This window comes from Simochromis diagramma, unplaced genomic scaffold, assembly GCF_900408965.1.
Source record: "Simochromis diagramma unplaced genomic scaffold, fSimDia1.1 OVJJ01000582.1, whole genome shotgun sequence".
Taxonomy (NCBI): Eukaryota; Metazoa; Chordata; class Actinopteri; order Cichliformes; family Cichlidae; genus Simochromis; species Simochromis diagramma.
Window position 1 is genome coordinate 172,507 of NW_024387397.1, and position 26,965 is coordinate 199,471.

At 40.1% G+C, this 26,965-nt stretch overlaps 1 protein-coding gene and 1 long non-coding RNA gene across 4 annotated transcripts; both read right to left on the reverse strand.

The window, feature by feature from the left end:
- Positions 1-756: 756 nt before the first annotated feature.
- Positions 757-19,000, reverse strand: LOC120720390. 3 transcript variants are annotated; one of them, XM_040010060.1, is made up of 11 exons: positions 16,506-17,332; positions 11,621-11,710; positions 9,641-9,736; positions 9,290-9,385; positions 5,853-5,948; positions 5,628-5,717; positions 4,544-4,630; positions 4,441-4,469; positions 4,239-4,283; positions 2,821-2,876; positions 757-1,900 (listed from the first exon to the last, which is right to left on the reverse strand). In XM_040010060.1, exons 1-10 carry the CDS (start codon positions 16,735-16,737, stop codon positions 2,835-2,837), a joined length of 903 nt encoding a protein of 300 aa, XP_039865994.1. In that variant the 5' UTR covers positions 16,738-17,332; the 3' UTR covers positions 757-1,900; positions 2,821-2,834. The 3 variants fall into 3 exon arrangements, with proteins under 3 accessions (XP_039865994.1, XP_039865993.1, XP_039865991.1); XM_040010059.1 differs by lacking the exons at positions 757-1,900; positions 2,821-2,876 and having other exon boundaries at positions 3,632-4,283; positions 5,865-5,948; positions 16,506-19,000; XM_040010057.1 differs by lacking the exons at positions 757-1,900; positions 2,821-2,876 and having other exon boundaries at positions 3,632-4,283; positions 16,506-17,333.
- Positions 19,001-19,078: 78 nt separating this feature from the next.
- Positions 19,079-21,985, reverse strand: LOC120720405. Its single transcript, XR_005692927.1, has 2 exons — positions 20,615-21,985; positions 19,079-19,182 (listed from the first exon to the last, which is right to left on the reverse strand). It is a non-coding gene; the product is annotated as an uncharacterized LOC120720405 (long non-coding RNA).
- Between the last annotated feature and the right edge of the window lie 4,980 nt (positions 21,986-26,965).

The following is a 26,965-nucleotide window of genomic DNA, read 5'->3' on the forward strand; positions in this document are numbered from 1 at the left end:
GCCACTTCCTCATCACAGCTTTAGGGATCCAGTTGTTATTTTTGCTGATGATAATGTTTCATAGGTTGAGTATGTCAGCTTTTCATGTGTCTGAAATTCATGATTTTTATAAACATAATTTATTGTAATGAGAAATCACATTCAGCAGGTGCACTTTGTGTCTATTCCCACAGAGCATTTGTGACAGACTGACAGTGATTTAAATACTGATTGTTAGGATGAATTGAAGATGATTAACTGATAAACAGAATCCAGTCAAGCTATTTGGTGATTGGACTCTGATGGCCTTCACGGCTGATTGGATTCCAGCTGATGAAAGAATTTAGGCAGGACCCCCCACAGTCCAGACATGGTGGTGGTTAAGATGGAGAATTGGATGGAGCACTGAGTAACATGTCTGGAAGGGAGATTGAAAGATGAGCAGGGAGATTTAAAGTACATGAAGTGGAGGCTGATTGTCTTGAAGAAGGCCGGGAGAAAGACGATTGGACTTGACCAGTGATGTCAGCAATCAGCTGGACAGTGTTCGAAAGTGGAAGTGATGAAAAGCTCTGGCCACTAAACACCCAGGAAGTAGACAGAAGTGTGATTATAAATCTTCCTCACTGAACTCGTGAAGGCTGAACTTAAGCTTCATGTGTTTCACTCCCTGAAAATAAACAGACGACTGAGGAAGTTGAATGTGTGAAGTTTAAGATAAATGTTTCTATTAATGCAGCTTCTCTTTCTTTAAAATGTAAGAAATGAAAGCACATAACAAGGTTCTGTTGAAGGGTCAAACACCTCCGCCACCACAGTTGGACTTTTGATGTCTAATAGATCATTTGATTACACAGCTGCAGCTACAGAACATAAAGCAGGTCTGAGACGCTCCTCTTCCTCATTGTTGAACTGAAGACGTTTCTGAGAACTGAAAGTGTTTTGGTGAGAGTGTGGCTACAACAGCAGCAGAGCTCATGAGGTTTGACTTTATAATAACGGACAGTTAAACATCAGAAACACAAACTATTATCACAATTGTTGAACGCTAACAGTTTGAAATCGGTTTAAGGGTTTAGAGAGTTTGTGTTCAGTCTTTCACAGTTGTGTGAGGAGAGCAGGAAGGAGGCAGGACAGACTCAAACTATCTGTTGGTGTTTTATTGATATATTTAAAACAGAAATTGTGACCAAGCAAGCAGAAGATGTGTACCAGGGTTGTGAAGCAAAGGTTTCTGCAAAGGACACATCTGTGCATCCTTGATTATAACTCCTGCAGCAAGTCTCCTCTCCTCTCTTTCCTCTGAGTTAAAACATCCTTTAACATGGTTTACTTGGTTTACTGAAAATGATTTGCAGCTCATGAGCAGGAGGACACAGGAGATGAGGAGGCACAAAATTGAAAATTGAGACAAGTCTTGGGAGGGGTGTGATTAACAGGTGACTGTGCAAATACTGGAAAACTGAGGACCTCTAGCGGATAAAAGGAATAATACACAAAAAAAGTGCTCAAACCTCAGCTGTGAGTGTTTAAAATTTGTTCTGCAAAAATAGAACCAAATTAATAGAAATACACTTTTTCCAGATTATTGTAAAAAGAATATTCAAGATATTGATTCAGATTCTATTTAATCATCATGAAAGACATGTTATAAAACTCATACTGGACTTTTGACACAGCACATATTTCACTTACACAAACTATAAAGGCATTAAAGGCATTTAACAACAGTCATATTATAATAGAGGATTAAGACTTGAATACACATCTTCTATCAGATTAAAATAACAACAGCGTGAAACAACTGTTAACATTGCTTTAAAGTTCTCATCTAGTTTATATTTACCTATAAAACCAGATGAGATGACATTGATAATATAACAGCAGTTTTCTCTGCTGAGTTGATGTTGCTGATCAGTGGCTGGACGACAAAAACAAAACATAATCAGAAAAATGTATTAATCCCTAAAGAAATGTGGTTACACAATGATAATAACATCATAAATGTTGCTTTGGCTCATTGACCTCAGGTATTTGAATTTCTCCACCTATATTACCTCTACTCCCTGCAGCATCTCTGTTAAACCTGTCTCCCTCTCATTCACACAACTTCTCTCCAGAACACTCCTCCACCGCTACAGGCCGTCTTTCACCTGTTTCTTAATGTTGTCCACAAACATAATAGACCAGAGACTCCTGCCTGACCTCAACTGTCAACCTACTCATCATCATAAAAATGAGAACAAAATAAAGAGCATAGATTCCTTTCAGTACTTTGGATTTCTTTTCTTTTGACAGAGGAAAAATTCAAAATAAGATGAACAGTAAAAACAGGTAATGAATAATAAAAATAGAAGCTAAGGAAGATCTTCAGAACACAAATTTGAAACTCAAATACAACTCAAAACTCTAGGACCATGGCACTGAATCCTGTGTGCTGTTCAATAGTCTAGCAATAGCAATAGTTTTAGTTGTATGTTTTCTATCCAGCCTTCTCTTAGAGCAACTGCTCATATCCATAGCAAAGAACTCCTGGTACCAATTATATTTTCATTTAAAAAAAAAAGAAAAATAAGTGTATTATAATGTAGCTGGGCACTGTCCCAAAAACTGGTGTTTCTTTAAATCTGTTGGACCCATAAACAATATTCAAAAACTGTCTTTCCATTAAATGCAAATTCTTTTTTTTTTTTTCAACAGCTTGAACTATGTTATTTTAAAATTGACAGTAGAGCAGAAGTCACTGCATCATTTCATCATCAACACGAACCTGAAAAAAGCTGTCTGATATATAGATAAAATAATAACAAACAAACATACAGATATCACTAAACAAAACACCTTATCTTGGTTTTCTAGGTGTTGCTGATGGTGACATAGGAAACTTCAGGATCCACCTAAACAATGAAGAGAAAAACATGCTGACTCCTCAGTAATATCCATCCACTTATCCTTTTCAGGGTCGCGGGGGGTGCTGGAGCCTATCCCAGCTGTCATAAGGCGAGAGGCGGGGTTCACCCTGGACAGGTCGCCAGTCTGTCGCAGGGCCAACACACAGAGACAGACAACCAGTCGCACTCACATTCACTCCTGCATTCACACCTATGGGCAATTTAGATTTTTCAATTGACCTATACCTTTAGAAGTGCTTGTATGAATGGGTGAATGAGGCATGTTGTTTACAGTGCTTTGACTACTCTGGGAGAGTAGAAAATTGCTATATAAGAATCAGTCCATTTACCAATAAAAAAAAACCCTGCAAAACACACAAAACAAAATAGAAATAAGAAAAATGGTAACAGACATAGGGGAAAAAACGTAAATAGGAAAAAACAGATTTCCAAAAGCAAAGGGAAGTGTTTCTGGGGAGACAATAACCCGACGGACCAGTTGCAGGAAGCCAAAACATGCTAGGTGTGTTTTATCATGATTCATATAATACTGATGATGGATTTTTAGGCTAATAGTTAGGCTAACACATATACCACTCATCTTTTCTTTCCTCACAACACCGATAAATCCTCCACTTCTTTTAAGTGTCTCCCAGCGCAATTCTTAGCATATTTTGGTTCCTGCAACTGGTCCATCGGGTTATTGTCTCCCCAGAAACACGTTGTGCTTTTGGAAATCTGTTTTTTTTCCTATTTCCGTTGTCGTTTTTCCTCTTTTCGTTGTGTTTTGTGTGCTTTTGCAGCATTTTTCTTATTGCTGGTGTTTTCTTAAGTTGCAGTGGCCTCTCAGGGCCACCGTACAACTGAGTTCCTAGTCTCCACTATGGCCTGATCTCCTCATGTGTATTTAAAGCCCCAGTTTGCTTCTGTTCCATGTTATGTTCTATGTTCCTTAGAGGCTAGTTTGTGAGTTCCAGGTTTTTAGTGTTGCCTGAATTATTTTGTGTTTTGCATTTTGGCCTGCTAAGGTCAGCAATAAAGCTGCTTTTTGAGTTTAACATGGATTTGAGTTCTGCACTTGGATCCTACTTTGCCAACAGCTATCCTTGAAAATATGTCTCACTGTAATGCAACATAAACAACTCTTCATTCATCAGTTTAATTTCTCAGAAATGATGTCTCAAGATATTGCATTTGTGTTTTGACCTCTTACTTCAGGTTTTACGATTCATGGTGTGGTCTACTGATTTTATTTTTGGCCTAACTTTCTTATCTTTTGGATGCTTTTTCGGTTAGTGTCATGCATTTACAATTTTTTAGAGAATAAGAAGAAGTGTTTTTAACTCTGGGTATAGTGGGTGATCTCACAGAGTTCTGATTGGTTTGAGTCTCTGCAGGGTTTGAACTCAGTCCCTGAAAAACAGACAATAGTGCGGTTACATCTGGTGGAAAAGCATTTCTATGAAGGCAGTTTAGTTCTTGTTAACACTCCCTCAAAGATGAGCGGTTTATTTAATTGTCTTTTTAGTGGCAGATATAGGAATATTTAATTATATGTTTCAAAACTCACAGGATTTTCATTCTTCTGCATTTTGTTTCCTGGAAAGACAAAAACAGTCAACTCTAACATTCATAGAACAACTTACAAATGTTGTATCTGTAAATGTTCTCACCTTTCATTCTTTTCCTTATAATGAAACACATGGCTGTTATCAGCAGTGCGACCAAACCAATAGCTCCATTGATGTACCACGAAATAGCTGCGATAAAGCAGACAAAACAAATTTGAAACATTTTTGCATGTTAATGTTTGAAAAACGTTTCACACCATTTAACAGCCATGATACTCAAGTGAACAATGTTTCCTGCCAAAACCACACCATCATATCAAATGTTACATCTTATGTTTCCTATAGGATAGGCAAGTGATTTTCTGTCATCAAAATGTAAATAATATTCATTAGGAAAAAAGATGTAAACTAAAGTATGAACTCTCCTTAAAACTCTAAAAGAAAACGTGTTTTTCCTGCTTAATCTGTCACGGCGAGTGAGAGGAGCCGTGTGGAGGAGGAAAAGGAGGATCCACACGCAGGCAGTCGTGAAGGTGTAAAAGGTGATTTATTGAACACAAAAGGAGAGGCAAACGGCAACACGGAGAACTAAACTATACTGGGAAACAACTAAAACTACAAAGCACAAACCTGAATGAGAAGAGGAGAATGATGATGGACAGCAGGGAGAACACACGGGTGAGACATGGTAGATACACAGATGAGGCAGGGTGGAATACACAGACGGACCAGCAACTACAATGACGGAGGACATGACTTAAATACACCCAGAGAAACACAGGGGAATTACACACAGGTGGTGGACACAGCTGGGAATGATCAACAAGACGAGACAGAGGTAAAACTGAACACACTCACATGAGACCCAGACCTTCACAATAAAACAGGAAATGAGAACACCACACCAAGACGCAGACCTGACACTGAGAGACAGACAGAATGACACATGGAACCCGAACTAAACTAAACGTGAGATACAACCGAGAACAATTCCTTAAACATGAAACTCAAATAATAAACATCATAATCATCATCATCATAAACACAACAAGAGAACAAGAAAACAATCCCTGATGCAAACTAAAACCAAAACATAATAACCTCAAACATGGAATAACAAAAACATGAAACTCCACATACTGGGTCCAACGGACCCAGACCCGTGACATAATCATCATAATCTTACGTGATTTTGAAGGATTGCTGATTGTGTTTGGTTCTGATTTTGTGCTGCTTTCAGTTTTTCTCGCTGGTTCCTTTGTTGTGTTTGCTTCAGCTGAATAAATGACAAAACCAAACCAAAAAGTTTGTCATTATTTCACAAGTTGTTAATGAAAAAAAAGATCTTAAAAATGTAAAATCTATCAAACTAATATTTGAGGTCATCTTAAACAGTTGATCGTGAGCTCACCTGTTTCCTCACCTGAGGGCTGAGGGCTGAAGGTAAATGGCTGCACTCTTCCTGTGTCTGTATCAGTCACCTCACACTTCACTGTGTTGTATCCTGCTGAGTAAATAGGGTAATACTTTATAACAGAGAGAGAACATTTCACCTCAATAATCAATCTGTCTGGTTTAGTTGTGGCCTTTTCACCGATCTGTCGAAGGTTGATCAGCTGTGCTGTTAGTTTCTTGAAATAAAAACACATTTAGTACCATCACAGTTATTCTGGTCATCACATTTAGACGAGGCTGAATGACGTCATCAACAATCTTCATTGAAGAAAACCAATAAAAAACATTAGAATACAGCACTTTTTACAATAAGAGTGGAAATCAATTTAGAAACAACTTTATAAACATGCTTCCCTGAAACAGCAGATCATGCTCAGCTGTCTTATTCATGTTATTGGTAAGTGATTGTAATAATATTGATACGATTATTATTTGACTGCTATAAAAATGTTTCCTCTATCCTTACCTACAATCTGAATCATCAGCATCAGACATGAAAACATTTGAATCCATCTGAATTCATCCATTCTGCTTCTCTGTCTCACTTCGTTCTTGTTCTCAGTCTCAACTGTCACAGTCTCTGAACTGATGACCCTTCAGGACGGTTTGTACTTCCTGTCATTTGTCATGTTTCACCACAAATTTAGCAATTTTTAGTCGTCTCTCATTTATGTTGATGATAATGTTACACAGCTGGAGTAAATCAGCTTTTCTGAAACATTTTTTCTAAAGGAAATTTATATGAAGACTTGGCAGGTTCATATTTTTGTCATTCTCTCAGTTGATTTGTGACACTGATGTGTTTGACATAGAAAAGAAAATAATGAATAAAGAAGTCGAATGTGTGATATTTTTTGGAATAATGCAGCTCCCCTTTTTAAATATTTTAAATCAGAAGGCGCATGACAGTTAATGTGTCAGACTCAACTCCTTAACCAACATAAGTGAGATGAATTGATTTTACAACTGCAGGTACAGGAAATATAGCAGAAAATGCTATTGGAGTGAAACCCAACAGTTCCTCACCGTTAATCTTAAGTAATTTCCCCCTGATGAGGTCGAGAGGAAGTGTGTTCGTTACAATGTGGTGTGCTCATTTTACTGTTTTTTTAAGAATCTGCTGTTACAAGTGAAAATCTAAAAAGATTAAGGGAAGGTAAAGCCCCCAAATGTTTTGGGTTCGTAGCGACACTCTTGGTTTCTGACAGAAAACGGTAAGTGGTGAGAATAGAGGCTGTGGTTCAGGGGTTATCAGCAGTAGCATTTAACAATAATCTGTGAAATTGGTAAATAAGTATGCTCATTAATATGTTATAGATAATATATTAATATGCTCGTCAATATGCTCTAGTGTTTAAAACCCTAGAGTTCAGCAAATTAAATTCAACAAATATATCATGAACACATTATTTGTGATAACCAGTGTTTCAGTCACAGGCCTGTCGGTATTATTCAAGTTACACAGTGGATTTTTTTCTTTTGGCTAAATACAAAATAAGAACAGTAAAAACAGGACACCCAAAATCAAAATCCAGCTTGACGCAAGGAAGATAAGATTAGTTAGGGAAACTATCACAGCAAAGGCAGTAAACTAAAAAGGGCAAACAAGACACAAATTGGGAGGCAGAAACCGGTGAATGTAAATACACCCAGCTCAAGGCAATCACGGCAGAGTTGGCAAAGGTGTTAGTAAAGCTACCAAGAAATTAAAGAAAACTAACCAAAATAAAATAGGAAATGAAAAAAGACAAATAAATCTAGAGACCAGGCAAACACCTAATGAGCCAGGCATTCATTTAGAGCAAAACTAGTTGTGGGTAGATAACAAATGAATAGAAAAACATTTTATCTCCAGATGACATTATTGTAAGCAATAAAAAGGAAGAAACTGATACAGATTTAATGGTATTTAACGGTCAATAAACTCACGCTACAAAACCCATAACGGTCATTTAGAAATCTAAAACAAACAAAAGCCGAGCGCTACCCCCAACTCACTAATTGAATAAACAAGAAAAAAAATGATAGAAAATAATAAGGCAGTTCTCTCTTTCTGCTTCAGTGCTTAGTTAAAAGTCAAATTATCAACACACTAAATACAAAACTTGGCAGTTCTCTGAAATCACACACCCAGATCTGTCATAGATGGTTTGGAGGCCAAGGACGGGCCTGCTGCTGCTGTCAGCTACTGCCGGGGAGACTGCTGGAGAGGATTTTTAAAACAGCCACTTGATGATGGAACCAATCAGCAGCTGCCAGCAAAATCCAGCCACTGTGATTCAAAAGATGGCCAGAGCCGTAACAATAGGATTAAATCTATTAAACTAGATAAGATTATACTGATAATACAACAGCAGTTTTTTTCTGCTGAGCTGATGTTGTGGATCAGTGGTATCTGACAGAAACACCAGAGCCTCCAGTGCTTTCATACTTTATTGAAACATCATCTTTATCATAATGTACCTGTGAAAAACAAGCAAAAAACCCAAAACCAAATGTATCAGATTGTGAGACAAATAAATTGGCATTGTGTTTATTATTACCTGTGGTTTCGGTTATATTCTTTCCATTAGTTCTTAGTTTTCTTTTCTTTTGTGTTTTTGAGTGTTAGGTTGAAATTGTTAAATGTTACCATTATTGTACTGCCAAGGTCTCCCCTTCCTAGCAAGTAAAAACCCGGTTAAAGCTGTTCGTCTTGCTTTGTTCACGGGAACAAGTCTGAACTAGCGGGCCTGCTGAAGCGCAGACCCAACATTGAGTGTTTCTTTTCTCTCTTTATTTTACTGAGAGGAGAAAATGCACCACAATGACGTCCAACAAAACAAACTATATAATCTGAGAGGTTTTTTATGCAGTTATTTTCACTTTTATTTTGAAGGTTTGTCACATGGCTTTTTGTGTTATTGCTTCCTACTTTAACCGACCTTATCTGTGCTTTTCATCTTTCTCCCTGTTTTGTAAATATTCCAGAGTTTTCCTTGTCCCTTTCTCCTGCTGGATTTACTGGATTTTGTATTGTGTCTGTGTTTTTTACTTTTCTCTGTGTTTGCATGCGAGATAAACATAACTTCACTGTTAATTTATAAGCAGTGTTAATTTAATTTTACAAAACTCTCACGTATGGTTTTTAATATCCTCCCAGTTGTAGACATCTGACTCTCGATTATCTGCTGAACCACTTAAACTCAGGAAATCCAAAATAATCTCATGAACATCATCTGCAGTTATTAGAAAATAACAAGGATGAGAAAAACAACCAAAAGACTTTTAACTTGCTGAGTTACTTACTGTGGTTTGATCCATCTGTGTTTTCTGACCTAAAATGAGATAAGACATTTTTTCTGTTTCAAATCAAACTTAAAAATCATTCAAATTCCTCAATATTAAATTTACCTTTAGTTCTGCTCCATGTGTTGACTGTCACAGCAGTGATTAAAAGTGCTGCTAAACCCACTGAGACAATAATGAACCTCGAAGATACAGAAACATCTGAATAAAAGAAAACATCCAAACTTGGCATTACATAATAAAAAATCAATAACTTTATATCAAACAAATATTTTAAAATAAATGTGATTATATCTCATGAAACATTTTCATTTTTTCTTCTTATGTCGTCCTTATTTAGGTTCTTCATTTATTTAATCTGGCACATTTAAATCTAAATTATTATGTTCCACTAAATATTATGATTAAAAAGGATTACAAGAGTATACATGACATAAGGATGTGTTATGTAAGTACCTTGTGAATCATCCTTCATTGTTGTTGTGGTTGTTTCTGCTTCAGTTGTGTATCTCTTGGTTTTTCTTGTTGGTTTCTGTGTTGTTTTTTTGTCATCTGAATAAATGAAAAAAGAACAATCAAAAGTTTTTTCACATTGTTCGCGTGTTAGAAATACATCCATCCATTCGCTTCCGCTTATCCTTCTTAGGGTCGCGGGGGCTGCTGGAGCCTCTCCCAGCTGTCATAGGGCGAGAGGCGGGGTACACCCTGGACAGGTCGCCAGTCTGTCGCAGGGCCAACACACAGACAGACAACCATTCGCGCTCACATTCACTCCCGCATTCACACCTATGGGCACTTTGGATTAATCAATTAACCTATCCCCACAAGCTGACAGAGGCGAGGCTGCCGGACACTGGCGCCACCGGGCCCTCTGACCACCACCAGTAGGCAACAGGTGAAGTGTCTTGCCCAAGGACACAATGACCGAGACTGACGGAGCCGGGGCTCGAACCGGCAACCTTCCAATTACAAGACAAACTGCCAACTCTTGAGCCACGATCGCCCCAAAATTATAAACACAACAAAAGCTATTTTGCCCAAACACCTGAAATACATCTAATTAATATTTTAGCTATTTTTAGTTGTTTTAAACAGCTGATCGTGAGCTCACCTGTTTCCTCATCTGAGGTCTGATAGCTAAAGGTAAACAGCTGCACACTTCCTGTGTTAGCATCAATCACTTCACACTTCATTTTCTCATATCTTGATGGATAGATATAGTGAGACTTCCAAAGGGTCACAGTAGTGGAGCAGTCAGTCTGTGAGGTCAGTATTTCTTTGTTATCTTTGTTCATATCTTGACGTTTAATCAGCCAATTCACGGTGTGATGACACTGTCCAATAATGGGTCAACGACGAAAAGAGCATTTGTTCTACAACAGTTTCTGAAAATGAGAGAGAGTAAACTCAAACTAAAAAAAAGATTAACCTGAGACAGTGAACCAGAGCGTTAGGTTGTATTTCTCCTAATTTGTACTGTAGGCATGAATAAAAAGAACCACTTCCCAAATGTGAGCTTCTTAATAACCAGAGAAACAGTTCGCTGTAAAACTCAGTCGGCGGATGTGACTTTGTCTGTCCGAGGGTGATCAGCTTCTACGACTGTTGTTTTGATATGAAATAACATTGAAACAAAGGTCCACTCAGTACTGTCAGCAGTTATTCTGCTCATGCTATCACAGTTTAGAGACCAAGCAGAGTGACGTCATTCTCCAACTTTCATCATCATAAAATGGATATTTCAGTTTCAGGATACTGTTGAGGAAGATTGATGAGAAATAGTGAAAGATAAATTAGATGCAGGCAGTTTTACAATCAGAGCGAAGATTTTAGACGCGGGTCTGTAAACATGTCACATATTTCCCTAAAACAACAGTACATGCTCAGCTTTCTTATTTACTGTAAAGTTTATTGACCATAGTAATACTGATAATATTTAGTTTTGTTGCTAATAAAATGTTTCCTGTATCCTTACCTGGAATCACAATCATCAGCATCAGAGATAAAAACATTTGAATCCATCTGAATTCATCCATCGTGCTTCTCTGCCTCACGTCTTTCTTGTTGTCGATCTCAACCGTCACAGTCTCTGAACTGATGACTCTTTAAAACTATTTTTACTTCCTGTCATTAGTCAGATCTCACTTCCTCACTGCAACTTTAGTCATTTGTAGTTCTTTCTTTCTTCTTGTTGATATTGAGTATGTGAGCTTTCTCTGAAATTGATGAATACATTTAAATATTAGACAAAGATGACACAAGTAAACACAAAATGCAATTCCTAAATGAAGTTGTTTATTATTAAGAGGGGGAAAACCTATATGGCCCTGTGTTAGACCAAGTTAAATGTGCGACAGTGTCAAAGTGCTATAGACAAGGGTGCAGGGATCAGGTCTCCAGGGAATCTGCAGGGAAAAGCAGGGGGAACACACTCACTCTCCTTCTGTCTCTCTTGGCGTCTCACCAGTCTCTCACTCCTCTCTCGTACCAGAATTTCTGTAAGGAACAAGGGCAGGTCCAGGGTGTCTGTACACAGGGAAACGACGTGTTAGCACAAGATTCAAAATCCAAGAGAACTAGATTACGAGTGTTTTGTTTTCTGTAATGTTTATATCATATTGCACCACTAGAGGGTGGTGTCGCAAAATAAGAGTAAAGCGGAGTCGGTAAAGGTTTAGAGATAGAATACAGTTAGATGGCTAGCTGATAACTGATGTGTGTCACTGCTACCTCTTCGATGTTAGTCTGTGCTGAATTCATTAAAGAGCACTGTTCTTCATGAGGATTGGTTATTACCGCCCACCATTACATTTTGGCGACGAGTAACCCTGCGTGTTTTTTTTTCTCTGCTTTGAGTTTTTTGCCGAGTCATCATGACTGCAAACGTCCATCCGCCACCGATGTTTTTGCCTTGCCCTGCAGACCCTCCTTTGCCATTCAACATGTGCATGCGTATGTTCAACAATTATTTGCTTGTGATCAATGCAACAGGGAATGCTTGGCCTGAAGCACGAAGAAGAGCTACTTTACTTCACTGCTTAGGAACTGAGGGACAAAGGATTTTCTACTCACTGCCAAATAGAGGTGACACTTTCGCCTCTGCTGTTACTGCCCTAGAACAATACTTTTCACCCAAGGTAAATGTTGTTGTGGAAAGACATGCTTTCAGACAGTGAACACAAGCTTCACATGAGACTGTTATCCAGTATGTGGCCAGCTTGCGTGACCTTGCTTCTAAATGTGAGTTTGATGACAGGACAGAAGAAATGATCTGTGATCAGCTAGTTGAACATGTGTCTAGCCCCAGCATAAGAGAAAGACTCTTGCTGGAACCTGATTTGACACTAGATAAAGCTGTTACACTGGCAACACAAATGGAATCTGCAGTTCAACAAGCTAAATCCATAGCTGCAGACAGTAGTACCCCAGTCCAAGCTGTGCAGTCTCACTCGCACTCCAAGCAGAGGAAACATAAATACAATGCTCACCCTGCAAAGCCATGTCATGCAACAAAAACATCTAAGAATTGTTTTAGATGTGGTTCAAACAGTCATTTAGCCAACTTTCATCAGTGTCCTGCTGCCAAAGCTACTTGTAAACTGTGTCATAAAATTGGACATTTTGCTCGTGTCTGCTGCTCATCCAAGACAAGAGATGTACGGGAAGTCCATTTACCAAAACTCACAGTCCTTTACTTAACAGATCCTTCTCATGCATCAAAAGGATTGCAATGCAGCATAAATGTGAGCACACCTACGTCATCAGCTAAGGATATTGCACTGATTGTGGACACAGGTTCTGCAGTTTCTATCCTGCCTAACCACATCTACGAAGAGCACTTCAGTGGTACGCCACTAAAACCACCTGACCTTCAACTAGTTACATACACGAAGAAAACAATCCCTGTGTTAGGCTGCCTGCAAGTCACAGTGAGCAGAGGAAATGCATCTGCCTCAGCTGTGTTCTTTGTTGTAAGGAAAGGAACTCCTCTTCTTGGAAGAGATCTGATGGAAGCGCTGAATGTCAGCATTGCAGGCAATACCGTTCTACCTCCATGTACTGATCCTACTGCTTCTGTGATGTCTACAAATCCGTCACCTGCTTCTTGCATCCCTGCCTTTGTGCATAAAGTGAAAGTTGACCCAACAGTCAAACCTGTGCGTCAGAAGCTGCGACGTCTCCCGTTTGCTGTGAGGGCTTCAGTTTCAGCAGAACTGGATCGTTTACTCAAAGCTAGTGTTATTGAACGGATTGATGCATCACCATGGGTATCCCCAATTGTTGTCACAGGACGGAAAACTGGTGGAATAAGGCTGTGTGCAGACCTCCGTGAACCAAACAAAGCTGTGATCACTGATTGCTACCCCTTACCACATGTGGATGAATTGTTTGCCAGCTTACAGGGTGCAAAAGTGTTTTCTACAATTGATCTTGCAAATGCATACTACCAGCTGCCCCTGCATGAAGGTAGCAGAGATTTGACAGCATTCATTACACATGATGGACTCTTCAGATTCTGTAGAGTACCTTATGGACTGGCCTCTGCCCCCTCAGCTTTTCAGAAAATGATGGCTGAAATCCTTAAAGACCTCCCAGGTGTCCAAAACTACCTGGATGACCTTATTGTCTACAGTAAAAGTGCAGCTGAGCATGACCAAAACCTTAGCACTGTCCTGCAGAAGCTCAAAGATGCTGGACTTGTGCTTAACGAAAACAAATGCCATTTTAGGAAGACATCGCTACGCTTCCTAGGTCATGTTGTCACTGCTGATGGCATTCTTCCTGATGAGGAGCATATTGATGCTGTTTTGAGAGCCCCTCCCCCATCTGATGCTGTTGCTCTGAGATCCTTCCTGGGCTTGGTGTCATGGTACTCCAAGTTCTTGCCAAACTTTGCAACTGTTGTAGCCCCTATGCGTGCCTGTGCTAACGACAAGAACACCTTCACATGGACTTCAGATGCACAAGTGAGCTTTGAAGAAGTAAAAAAACTCCTGGTGAATAGCACTGCACTGGCACTGTTTGACCCTGCCTTGCGTGTCGTGATCTCTACTGATGCAAGTGACTATGGGCTTGGTGCTGTATTTGCTCAAGTGCAACCTGATGGCACAGAAAAACCTGTGGCGTTTGCTTCCCGCACACTGTCTGCAACAGAAAAAAAGTACTCAACTGTTGAAAAAGAAGCTTATGCTTGTGTGTGGGCTGCAGAGAAATGGAGAACATATTTGTGGGGCTGACGTTTTACTCTGCGGACAGACCACCAAGCTCTGACAACACTGCTGAGCACCAAAGGGATTAATAGGGCTGGAATGCGCATCGCCCGCTGGTCTGCCCGCCTCCTGTGTTTTGACTATGATGTTATTTACCGCCCAGGTTCTCAGAACTATACAGCTGACTGTCTCTCTCGCCTGCCCCTGCCTGTTTCTTCCCATCCTACATCGGATGCAGATCATGAAATGGTAGCCCAAGTTTCTGCTGCCATGTCCTCTCTTCCTGTTGCGGACTTTGACTCTGCCTGTTCAACTTGCCCTGAACTGGTTGCTTTGCGTTCGCAAATACAAAGTGGCTGGCCTGCCTCAATCAAAACACTCGATGTCACGCTTGCACCTTACTACAAAATCCGTAATGAACTCTCAACCCTAAGTGATTATGTTCTCAGAGGCTCAAGGCTCATTGCACCACTTTCAGTGAGACCTAAACTCATTGCACTGGCACATGAAAGTCACCAAGGGATTGTGCGCACAAAACAAAGACTACGAGATCTCTACTGGTGGCCAAAAATGGACTCACAAGTTCAGTCTGCCATAACCTCATGCCTCCTCTGTCAGTCCAATGACAAAACTGCACATACTAACCCTGCTCCTCTCCAACCCGTCCCACTGCCTGATGGACCGTGGAAAAAACTTGGTCTTGACATTGTTGGGCCTTTTGATACTGCTATACCTGCTTGTAGATATGTCATAACATTGACTGACTACTACTCCAAATGGCCTGAGCTTGCCTTTTCACCTTCTGCTACTACTGATGATGTCATTCAGTTTCTCTCATCTGTCTTTAGTCGTCATGGCAACCAAGAGAACATCGTGACTGACAATGGTACACAGTTCACCTCTGTAATGTTCACCTCATTCCTCCAGAATAGAGGCATCTCCCACAGCAGAACATCTGTCTACTACCCAGCTTCAAACGGAGCAATCGAACGGTTTCATCGTGCCCTCCGCACCTGTATCCAGACAGCAATCCAGCAGTCAAAACCATGGAAGGCGACTGTGCTGGATTGGCTTCAGGTTTACCGTGCAACACCACATGCAACTACTTCTCTCTCTCCCTATGAACTCCTGTATGGCAGGAAGATGCGTACTAAACTGGATGTCCTCCCTTTGCCTCCTGCTGTGTCTCCACTGGATGACGTTGCACGTCACTCAGTTCAGAAATATCAGTTGAAAATGCAACGTTACACTGATGGTAGGCGTCACGCACGGAAACCTTCTTTTCTACCAGGAGAGAGTGTGAGGATAAGGAAACCCCACCATGTTCCCAAAGGACATCCCAGATTTACCCCTCCTGTAACAGTAACAAAAGCCAAAGGCTCGAATGCCTTCTTGCTGAGTAATGGAAAGATTTGGAATGCCACTCATCTAGCACGTTGTCGCCCTGTGACTGAAAAGAACGCTGACACTGCTAGGTTGCACCACACCCAGACTGGCTCACCTACTGCCAGAAGACTGCCCCGCGTCAAGTACAAGCCTCGTTGGCACAAAGACTATATTGTACCATAATAGGTTGCTTGAAAAGGACATTAGAGAAATGTCATTACTTGTTCTATTTTGGGTTTAAGAAGAACTGATTTCCTGCCACCAATGCACTAAGAAAAAAATTGTAATGGAAAAACTGGAATAATTTCTTTTCATTTTACAATTTCAGGCTTATTTAGCTTTTCTAGTTGTAGTATTCTGATGTTATGACTATTGCGACATTTAAGTTCACCAGTGTATGTTTGGTTTGCTAAACAGTGAATTACTTGATTTCTGTACTACGCTATTTGGTGAACTCTTTTTATAAAGAGAGAGGAGATGTTGTGTTCTGTAATGTTTATATCATATTGCACCACTAGAGGGTGGTGTCGCAAAATAAGAGTAAAGCGGAGTCGGTAAAGGTTTAGAGATAGAATACAGTTAGATGGCTAGCTGATAACTGATGTGTGTCACTGCTACCTCTTCGATGTTAGTCTGTGCTGAATTCATTAAAGAGCACTGTTCTTCATGAGGATTGGTTATTACCGCCCACCATTACATAGTGTCCTAGCCAGGACTTCACTAACATGAGTCAAGCAACAATCCAGCAAAGAGCAGTCTAACTTCTTCCCGTAAGTAGAGGCCGGTTAATGAGACGCAGGTGTTCACCATCTCCCAGGTATGTAGGCCAAAGGCGGGAGCCCACAATGGCCTCCGCCCAGGCGATAGAGGGAGAGAAAAGGAGAGAAAAACAATACCAAAGCCCACTTGTAGCAGAATATTTCTCAGGCAGACGGTGACACTATAGTTTTTAAACATAACAAAAATCAGACGACGACTGGTTTGATTTAACTGTGGTGATGTTTAGATTGCTCGAGTTGAAAAACGTGTTGCCGTCCAGTTTGTGTGAAGTCAGCATTACAAAGAAAATGCAACAACCTATTAACAAAAAGTCCTTATATTTACTGTGATAGTTGACCTGCTGCACTCTTGGTCTTAAAGCAAATTAGTGTTGTTTTAAGCTTTAGAAAATGAGAAACAGTAATGTTAAATATATATGTATCACAATGGAGTGGACTTTGAGAGATAGTCTTATCTACTCTGCAGCATAAGCTGAAAAACCAAGGCAGGATCCATGAAGCTGAAACACGTCAGCAGAAGGAGGAAAAGGTGGTGAGGCAGGAAAAAGAGACTAAGAAGGTACCTCAGACCACCAGGGTGGAGAGAGACTCACGGTTGAATTATGAGGTACGGTAAGCCTGAAAAGACAGGAGTGCTTCAGCTCGCTGTGTCGTTGTCAAAGAATGACAAAGAAAGAATCTAGTTGTCGTCCTGCAGAGGCAGCCCTCTCCGCCCATCCCAACCTTGCAGAAAAAGCTGGCAAATCTTGCGCCATCTAGGCCCTCTGTTTTTAGCCAGCGCTCGTCTAGAACTCTGAGTAACTCATTGCAAGGACAGCAAATTTTTTCACATTTTGCCCTGTATGACAACTCTATAAATAAAAAAAAAAAAATGCATTCACAGAATTGCTCAGTGTCAGCACCAAACCACCCACCACCCAATGAAATTCCCAGCCAGCAGGGTAAGATTTGTGCAAATTATAAACCTTTATTTTCCTGATCCCTGCCCTGCCTTCAGTCCCCTGTCGTGCTTCAGATGATCAACAGGAAGTGTTCAGAGTGCTGTCAGCCTTACGTTGGTGTCTGAGGAAAGAGCGGTGACAACTGGAGGTTCAGATGGGTTGCACAGATTCACACGAGACCCACTACAATCTGGTAAACAGGTATTGCAGTCAGGCACCACTGAACAGCAGGATAATGTGTGCAGGCATAAGATGCCAGAACAACAGGGATTTCTATCTTTTGTGCCAGGCTTAGAATCAGTCATTTAGAGACGCTGCTATGTTGAATTTAACCCAGTTAACCCCCAGATGTGGTGAGGCAAAGACACGATACTAACTCTGGGCTGTTAACGTGTGATCTTAATTTGATATTCGTAGTGAAGAATGTATTCAGTACAATGTTTTACAAGACATTTATTCATCTGTGCTTGTATTCAAGTTTACAGCAAATCATCTGAGAAATGCCTTTGAACTGGTGCCTGTTTCTGGGCTTTTCTTTTGTCACAAACTGCTCACAAAGAAGGACGAATGCTTTAGGGAACAAAAGCTTTGGAATGTATTCTGCAAGTACAGGTCAAACATAATAGCCAGCAGAGCACACAAAAGTAGGAGAGACCGGAGATGCCATGGCTTAGTTAGGAGACTGTTTGCTTCAAGGCCACTAGAGGGTGCTGCCATAAAACTACAATAAATGAATTGACCTTTTGACCTGCTCACACTCTTTTATGCAAAACCCTGCTGATGTCACACACACACACACACACACACACACACACAAAGAGATTCTAGGTCTGACCAACCGTCTCCGCCGTGGGCAAAAAGATGACAGTCAATAAAATTCTAAAATTTTATTTATAAACACAATGAATAATAGTTAAAAGTCCAGTGTCCCATTTAGGTACAAAGTAAAAACACACAGTCCAAGGCCAGAGCCAGCTATGCCACAAAGCCAGTTGCACTCCACACGTTGTTCACTTCAACAGGGGTAGCAATTGTCCTCTGAGACCCACCACCCTGTAAGTAGAAAGCCTGCACAGAGCGACAAAATAAGACAATTCACTATATAATTCACAGCCCATCCATCCCAAACATATCAGATCATTAGAGGTTTTGTCACATTACATACCTGCACTGAGAGACAAAATAACACAGCAGTGTTTGTAATGTGGGCTATAAGTAGACTAGCATATCAGTGCAATCAATTACACCTGCCTCCAATTAGTCCAGCCCTTTTACAGTCATTGAGTGGGTGAGAAAACACGAGCAAATCAACCCAAGAGACAAGCAGGAAGACTCTCTGAAGGCTCCTGTGGCTGCACAGGCAGTCTTACAATTACGAGGTTGGAGAGTTGTTGTTTCAAAATGTTCACACTGATTTCACATGCTCATTAACTCACAACCAGCTGACCATATATATTTCTGCTGCTGAGCTGCTTTTTGATGGAGATTTTCTGAATTTATTTTGCTACCATAAGAGCAGGTAAGGTAGAAAGTCTACAATTAAAAAGAAAAAACCTCAATACAGTGGGAAGGAATAACTCACTTTTAACAGGAAGCACCCTCTGGCAGAACCACGGTCAGGGAGGGGCGGCCCGCTGCGACCCTTTGGGGATGAGGAGACGAAAAAGGGGACAAAAGACACACTGTGGACGAGAGCCAGAGATGAACAAGAACTAATTATTGAATGCAGAGAGGTGTATAAACACATGGTGGGAATCCCCCAGCAGGGTAGTCCCAGGGTAACTAAGGGAGGATTCATGGTCACCTGATTCAGCCCTAGCTATATGCATTGGCAAAAAGGAAACTTCAAACTGGGAGCTGGTTCCACAGAAGGATGATCCCCTTCTACTTCTAAATATCCTAAAAACCACAAGTAAGCCCACAGTCTGAGAGCAAACTATCAAACTACCAGGTCTTTAAAATAAGATGATTATTCAAGACCTCATGTGTGATGGGAAGGATTCTGAATTTGATGCTGGACCCACAAATCAGAAAAGAGAAACACTAACTCACACACACCAGAAAGTGCCAAGAATTATAATTATATGTAATTTAGTTTTGCGTTCCTTTATAATGCTTTCAACTATACAAATAAGACACTTCATGGGGGCGCCTGAGCCTTGTAGACACAACAAATATTGAACAAACCTCATGCGCCCTGTTGTTGACAAAACGATAAAAATGAATGTGTACTTCTGTCTTATTTAGGTCATTTTTGTAGTTACAGAAAATCATTTGAATTCATTTTTCCTTAAATTATTTTAACCCTCTATTGATGCTATTGAAATTGGTCTGTTGCCTCAGGGCAACAACGGCAATAAGGGTTCCACAGTGTCACAGTTTTCTGCATATAGTCGATTAATAAATGTTGAGAAAACAACTAATCGATTCAAATTTTTTATTTGAACAAGTATCAAAGTGATGTTCACAGAAGCGTTCAATGGAACAAATACATAAATGGTAAACTGACTGCTTTTTATATAGGGTTTTTGTATTTTGCTCGTGCATTAAAAAGCGCTTTATACAACATGCCTCATTCACCTATTCACCCAAACATTATTACAAGCACCTTTTCTACAATTAAGCTAAACATGCATAAAATGTTAGCAGTGGAGATTTGGCACCTGAAAGGACCCCCTTTGATCCACTCCTAGTTTGAGTCTATTTACATTTAAATACTGATACTTCAATTTTGCCTTGGTTTGAGCTCCATAAAGCAGGCAAACCAGAATTAATCACAGAAGGCGAAAAAACACTGAAACTGTGGTGGACCACTGGAGGGCTCCACTCACACCCAGTTCTCAGGAAGTGTTGTTGCTGTGTTTTGGAGGGAAAGTGTTCAGTTCTGTGGTGATGAGTAATAAATGAGCAGTGTTTATCGAGAGCTCTCGTGTCGTCTGTGTTTACCTCCACAAAACTACGTTTTAAGCTGCGAGCCAAACAAACCAAAGGTAACCGTGTTTTGAAAAGAGCTATGAAGAGAAACAGACAGACTACTGTAATTTCTCAATAAAATGTCGCTTATTATCGCTCACTCTCAAGAACAAAAACGTGAGTAATTTTCCAGTAGCTCACCATATTATCTTCTAACATCCACACTTCATGTTTAAACGGTGGTGCCCGGAGGCGGTGTACCGTCGCAGGCCGGATGTAGCATTCAGCGCGGTGTGCCTTTTTTTCAGTTGCAACAGATTTGTCCCGCCCCTTTCGTTATGACGGGGCGGGCCAGTCCTTTGACTGGTGACGTTTCTTTGTAACGTCACCTTAAACTGACCTTATATATAGACCTGGCTGTTCAGTTGAAACGCATTCACACAGCGGGACAGCAGCGCTTTAAACGTTCAAACACGGAGTTTAACACAAAACAACATTTTAGACATAAAAAACAAAAAAGTGAAATGGCAAGCTCAAACTGTAACACAATGACAAATGATGAAACAGTTCAGACCAATGGGGATAATTCTACAGTACATGCTTTGGTATCCCTCTTGAATAACTTGTTCAGTAGTTTTTCGAACAAGCAGTGGGAAGAGCTTACCTCAGGCTATCCGGATTGCTTCACCGCTAAGCGGCTTGTAGGTTTTGTAGAGGACGTAATGGACCTGTGTGAACAGTCAGTAGCAGTATCACCACTGAGGTCTTCCCAGAACTCCCCTGTACATGAAAACTGTTCTGTCCACACCACTACTGGCAAAATGTTATTGCCATCTGTGAAATTTTTGGACGATTCTGATAAAATAGCTAACACAGAAGAAAGCTGTCAAAATGCTGACCAACACAGTGCTGCAAAAGCAGAAAACAATGCAATTCCAGATCCCCAGCAGCAGAAATCCTGTGTTGAACATGAAGCCAGCATCCCACCGTTAACAAACATAAGTCAAACGGAGTCATATAAAAAGATACAGAATCACAGATCTTCTGTAGACTGTGAGCCACCTGAAAAAACCTTAGACTTTGAAAGATGGTTAGAGACATTAATTCAGGCTGTGCTTTCAAAGCTTGGTAAACTTTTAAAGTGCCCTCATTCTCACTAAAAACGTTTGTTGGATCTACTCTTGGACAAATTCAAGGGGATGGATTTGCATTTAGACCAAAAAGTGCAGAATTATTTTGACTGCATTGCTAATGTCATTTTCACTGATATTTGTGACAAATTACATAATTGGTCACTAATATCATTGGAAATGGGGAGGAGTGGGGAGGATTCAATGAATTTAATGGAACAACCAATATTTAATATCATAACTACTTCAGTATTCCAAGAACACCTGTTGGCAGTAACAGTTATCGACAGACTGGAATCATATGAAAAGAAAGAAAGATGCAGATTTTCAGTGGAAATCTTTGTGAAAGGACTGATTTCCCAGGTTGCAAAAAATTCAGAGACAGTCTTCAGTATTGAAAGTGCTGAAGCTATCTCCAACCGGCTTACCATGAAAATATGGACTGAAATCAGGGCCGAATACGACAAAATCCCCCCAGAGAAGTTCAAGAAACTCAGCGAGAGGGTTTTCAAATCCCTCTGTAAAAGATGGAAGCATGCAGCGGTTATTGTGACATTCTGGCAATTAAACTTCCGAGAACCTGATGAAGATATTGTTAAAACTTTCAAAAGAAAGATATTCACAGAACCAAGTTGCATATCTAAGTGGTTCTCATCGGTGCGGGCATTTTTTGGGAGGTGTATGGGAAGAAACAAAGTTTCCACTTTATAGTGACATCGTGATATCAACAGCAAAATATTTTCTAAAACTCACTGGACACTTTAAATTAGCTAGTTTTACATTTAGATCAGATCAAGTCATTTTTGAAATCCCCAGGAATGGTCGCGGCAGATGGCCACCCCACCCTGAGCCTGGTTCTGTCAAAGGTTTCTTCCTCTTAAAAGGGAGTTTTTCCTTCCCACTGTCGCCTCGTGCTTGCTCAGAGGGATTTGTTCTTTTGGGGTTTTCTTTTTAATACTGTAAGTTGTTACCTTACAGTGTGAAGCACCTTGAAAACACCATTGTTTCCTTTGGTGCTATACAGATTGAAGTGACTTGCACTGACAACATAACTAAGCTGGAACTTTAATTTAACATCAATAAAATTATAAAAATATTACATCTTGATTTCTGCTTGTTTTCATTGTCTGTGACTTAATGAATACAAATGTGTAATTTAAGATTTTTTCTTTATGTTAGTCTGACCGGTGATTCCACGTTGGCCTTAGGTGTTGGCGCGGATACGCTGCAGCCCCTGAGCCATTAATGGCCCAGCACACTACAGTAAAAACAAAACAACAGCCATCTCTCCAACTAGGAAAGGAAAATAATAAACTGCCTCCTTGGAGGCAACCTGACTCAAAACAGTTGCAGTCCAACTCAGACCGACTGCAATCACTCTCAGGCAGATTGATGAAGATCTGCAAATAACTGTTGTCTAATTTATAAACGCAGACAGATTGCCAACACGTCTGTTCACAATAGAGGACTGTACTTACATGGTTGCAAACTGGTTGTTATCTTGCTTATATGAAAACATTGCTTTGGAGCAATGAAACTCAAACACATTCATTTTTAAAATGCCTCAAAATGAAATTTTGAAATATTTGGCTTTATTGAGAGCAGGCATGTGCCCTCTCGAGAGGGCACTACTGCAGGGAACAAAGACACACAGACACATCTGTATCCGAGCTGGGACTGAGGATACTCTTACACTCACCAGCGACTTTATTAGGTACATGTGTTCAAAAGCTTGTGGCAGTAATTTAGTGCATTTAGTCAAATAAAGACAATAGAGTGGCCTGCAGGTGTATATTTTTGTAATGTTTCTGTCTTATGCCTGAAATATGCTTCAACAGGAAATATACGCTGTAACTGGAAACAACAGAGTGGAATAGTGATGTGCGGATCGATCCTGAAATATCGATTCCTCCGATACCAGTCATTTATGTTCTAGAATCGATTCTCACATTAAAATATCGATATTTTTTAGTAATTTAGGGTAAATTTGTAGTTTATCATTAACAGCAACACAGTGGAGAGAAACTATAACATTCGGATTGTCTACATTCAAAGGAACTACTTCCTCTTCCGCCTTTCATAGTCATGTGCAAAATACGGCTGTATAAATGTCTCGCAGCGCCTTGGCGCGCGCACTCACAACAATGGCTGAGCCTAATTGTGCGAACGTATTTTTCCTCCACAAACAGCTGAGACGTGGTTTGCGATACATGTGGCAAAAAAGTGCTCCAACATTGAGGTGTTGTGGCTATACTTTCCCAACCTTGAGACCTCAGAATTAGGGAGACATTCAAAAGGGCTGTTGGGGGGGGGGGTGATAAATACATTTTACAGTGTTTATTTATTGGATAAAATACGTTAAATGTCACCGTTATTATTAGCCGGCCCGGAAACAGCAGGGGTGTCGAAATTCAGAGGCTGCTTCCACCTGAGGACCCGCCCTTCGCGGTCTAAAGAAAGCCGGGTAGTACGTCATGAGTTCCCTCGGTGGAGTGAAACTGCCGTCTGCTCCTTGCTATCTAAAATATAACCGGGCGCTGGCGTAAACTCTCGACCGTCTCACACTTTCTTTAATTAGTTTTCTGTTTGACGTTTATTCAGCTGTGTGAAAACCCCAGAGGAACCCTCCCGAGGTATTAATAAAGTTAAATTTAATCTAATCTAATAACTTTAATCTCAGCCAAACCGATTCACTCAGGAACAAATAAAACACTGAAAAAGCCAAACAATAACATTTTTAAGTTATCAAAGTGACTTATATATCATGTTTAACCCGAGTAGCGAAAGGCAGCGGGGGTTTGAAAACGATGTGTCGATCGGCTCAGATATTTGAAGTTTACACAGCTACATTCTCACCTGAAAACATGTTAAAAGTTGTTTGTTTTTTTGCGACCCAGAAAGAGAAATAAGAGTAATAATAAAATTAAGTAGCTGCCTCCATTGTTGGAAACTGGAATTGGCTGCAATATGGTTTTTCAATTTTGTTGTCCAGGTAGAAATTCGGGAGAATGGTGGCTCCGGGATTCTCCCGGAAAAATCGGGAGGGTTGGCATGTATGGTTGTGGCAACATCACTAACCTTGTCAAACACCTCAGAGTAAATCATATCACAGAATATGAGGAGTGTATGTTGAGACGAACTGAAGAGGATGAGAGGGACAGGTGCTGCTAGGGCGAGACAGACGTCTCTCATGGAGTCCTTTAGTGCTGCAGGCAGGCAAGGTGTTCAAATAGCGCACAACTTCAGTTTTTTTTATTTCTATATGATGAACTCTGCATTATTAAGTGATAAGAACAAGTAATCTGATGTGATGTCCTGTAAATTATTATGACGCTATAATTTGAGATACAATAAATAAAATACGTTTTTGTATAAAGTATCGGTATCGGATCAGTATCGTCGATACCACCCTGAATATTACTTGGTATCGGATCGGAAAGGAAATCAGTGGTATCGCACATCACTAGCGTGGAATGGACCGGTTTAGTGTTAAGAGGTGTTACATCTGAAGTTAGAACGTAAATTTCCTGCAGAAATCTAAATCAAGCTTCAGAGGTACTGTTCCAAAAATATAGGGAGGGACGTTACCCACCAGATGTAAAAACAAACACTGTCTGCATGCACATGCCTGCTCTCAATGAGCCTAATCGTGGCTTAGAAAAAACAACGAGGAGCCGACTTCGATAAATGCCGGGGACGGAGAGCGATACCACTCGCTTCACAAATTCAGACCATCTGTGTAAAAGAATTTTAGAAACGTCTCATTAATATTGTCAGGATTTGACTTTCCAAGCACAGAAACATGTTTTTGATAGACTTTAAAATGACTGAATTTATACAATGAGCAGTATTCATATACAACTTTGTGACAAAGGATTTGCTCATTTTAAGCTAACACACATTTTAGTTCTATATTAGTGAACACATCACCGATGCGCTACGTGCCCTTTTTTCCTTGCATTAACATGATAAGCTGTGCAAAACCCCATTCTTCCAGCTTAAAACTGAAAATACTTTGTTGTACAAATCTTAAGGATAAGATAAGAAGAACTTTATTTATCCCGAGGGAAATTCTTTAGTCATACACATACTCAATGCAGCAAGAGAGACAGAGGAACAGAGGAATAAGATATACCATATATACAATAAGAATACTACTATTACAGTAATATACAGTAGGATAGTGCAAAATACAATATCAAATAACTAATGAAGTTAGTTCAGTCAAATGAAAACAAGCAAAGCAGTGCAAGGACTCACCATTCCTCCTCATTTACGCTGATTGGAAAAGTAACAAAAGCAAAATTAAGAGGAAGCCATAAAATGGGAACTGAAGTATTAATGCAGAAATTGAAGAAACAAGATGACCAAAAACGACTGTTTAAATACAAATCACAAGACGAATAAAGCAAAATATAAAAACCCAAAACAGGAGCAGAGGTCATCGCTATGCGATTGCATTTGTCCCTAACCACCAGAATCCCTCACGTTAACTTTTATCAAGTGGAAAAAAGTGAAGCTGGCGTTCATCCTCCAGCTTCACTGTGCTAATGTTATGCTAACAGAGCTGTGTCGCTAGCAATCACGTAGCACAACATTATATACCAGGTAGTCCAACTTCAGTAACCCTGCAAAAGCCACTGCTGTTTAGTTTTCTGTCTTCATTTATGTTGGAAGTGGTAGCAGAGCTGTACGTTTTAATTAGTTTAAAAAATCTCTCAGTCAGAACATGGTATGAAATGTTTAGGTGGAAACTAGCAAGCTAACTTCCTGTTAACTTGTAACTCCGTTAAATTTAATAAATTCTGTTTTCATTGATGCATGGATGTTAAACTTAATTGTTACACCTGGTAAAGCAGCAAGGTTGATGATTTTATTAAAGATGAAAGAATTTAGACCGTTTTTAACTCTCAGTGTTCGTTTGACTTTGGGAGCTGAAGCCCACGGAGTTTTGGACCCAGATTACTCCGTGAAGCTCCTCACTACGGCAGCCGTAATGCTCTGACAATCCATCAAGCAGTGCAGCTTACCAAAGTTGTACTAAAACATTTTTCAACAGATTTCTGCACGCCAAAATCGGTTCGAGGTCAGTAAGCACAACCAGAATTCATACATAGGCACACTTTCGATTTTTGAGAAAATTAATTAAGTGTGCCATATAGTGTGGAAAATATGTTATACAGAAGAAAAGAATATTTCACGATATATATCGTTACCGCACGTGCTTCAAATTATACCGCAATATGGATTTTAGGCCATATCGCCCAGCCCTAATGTGACGCCCGACTTTACTCTCAACTTACCGTTTCTTTGCTTCCTCAAACTTCTGGATGAGCTTCCTCAGAACGCCATTTTTAGAAACCCTGGCAGTGAGCCGCCGGTAAGACAAACAAGGATGTTTTAGAGGCACAAAAAGAAGTAT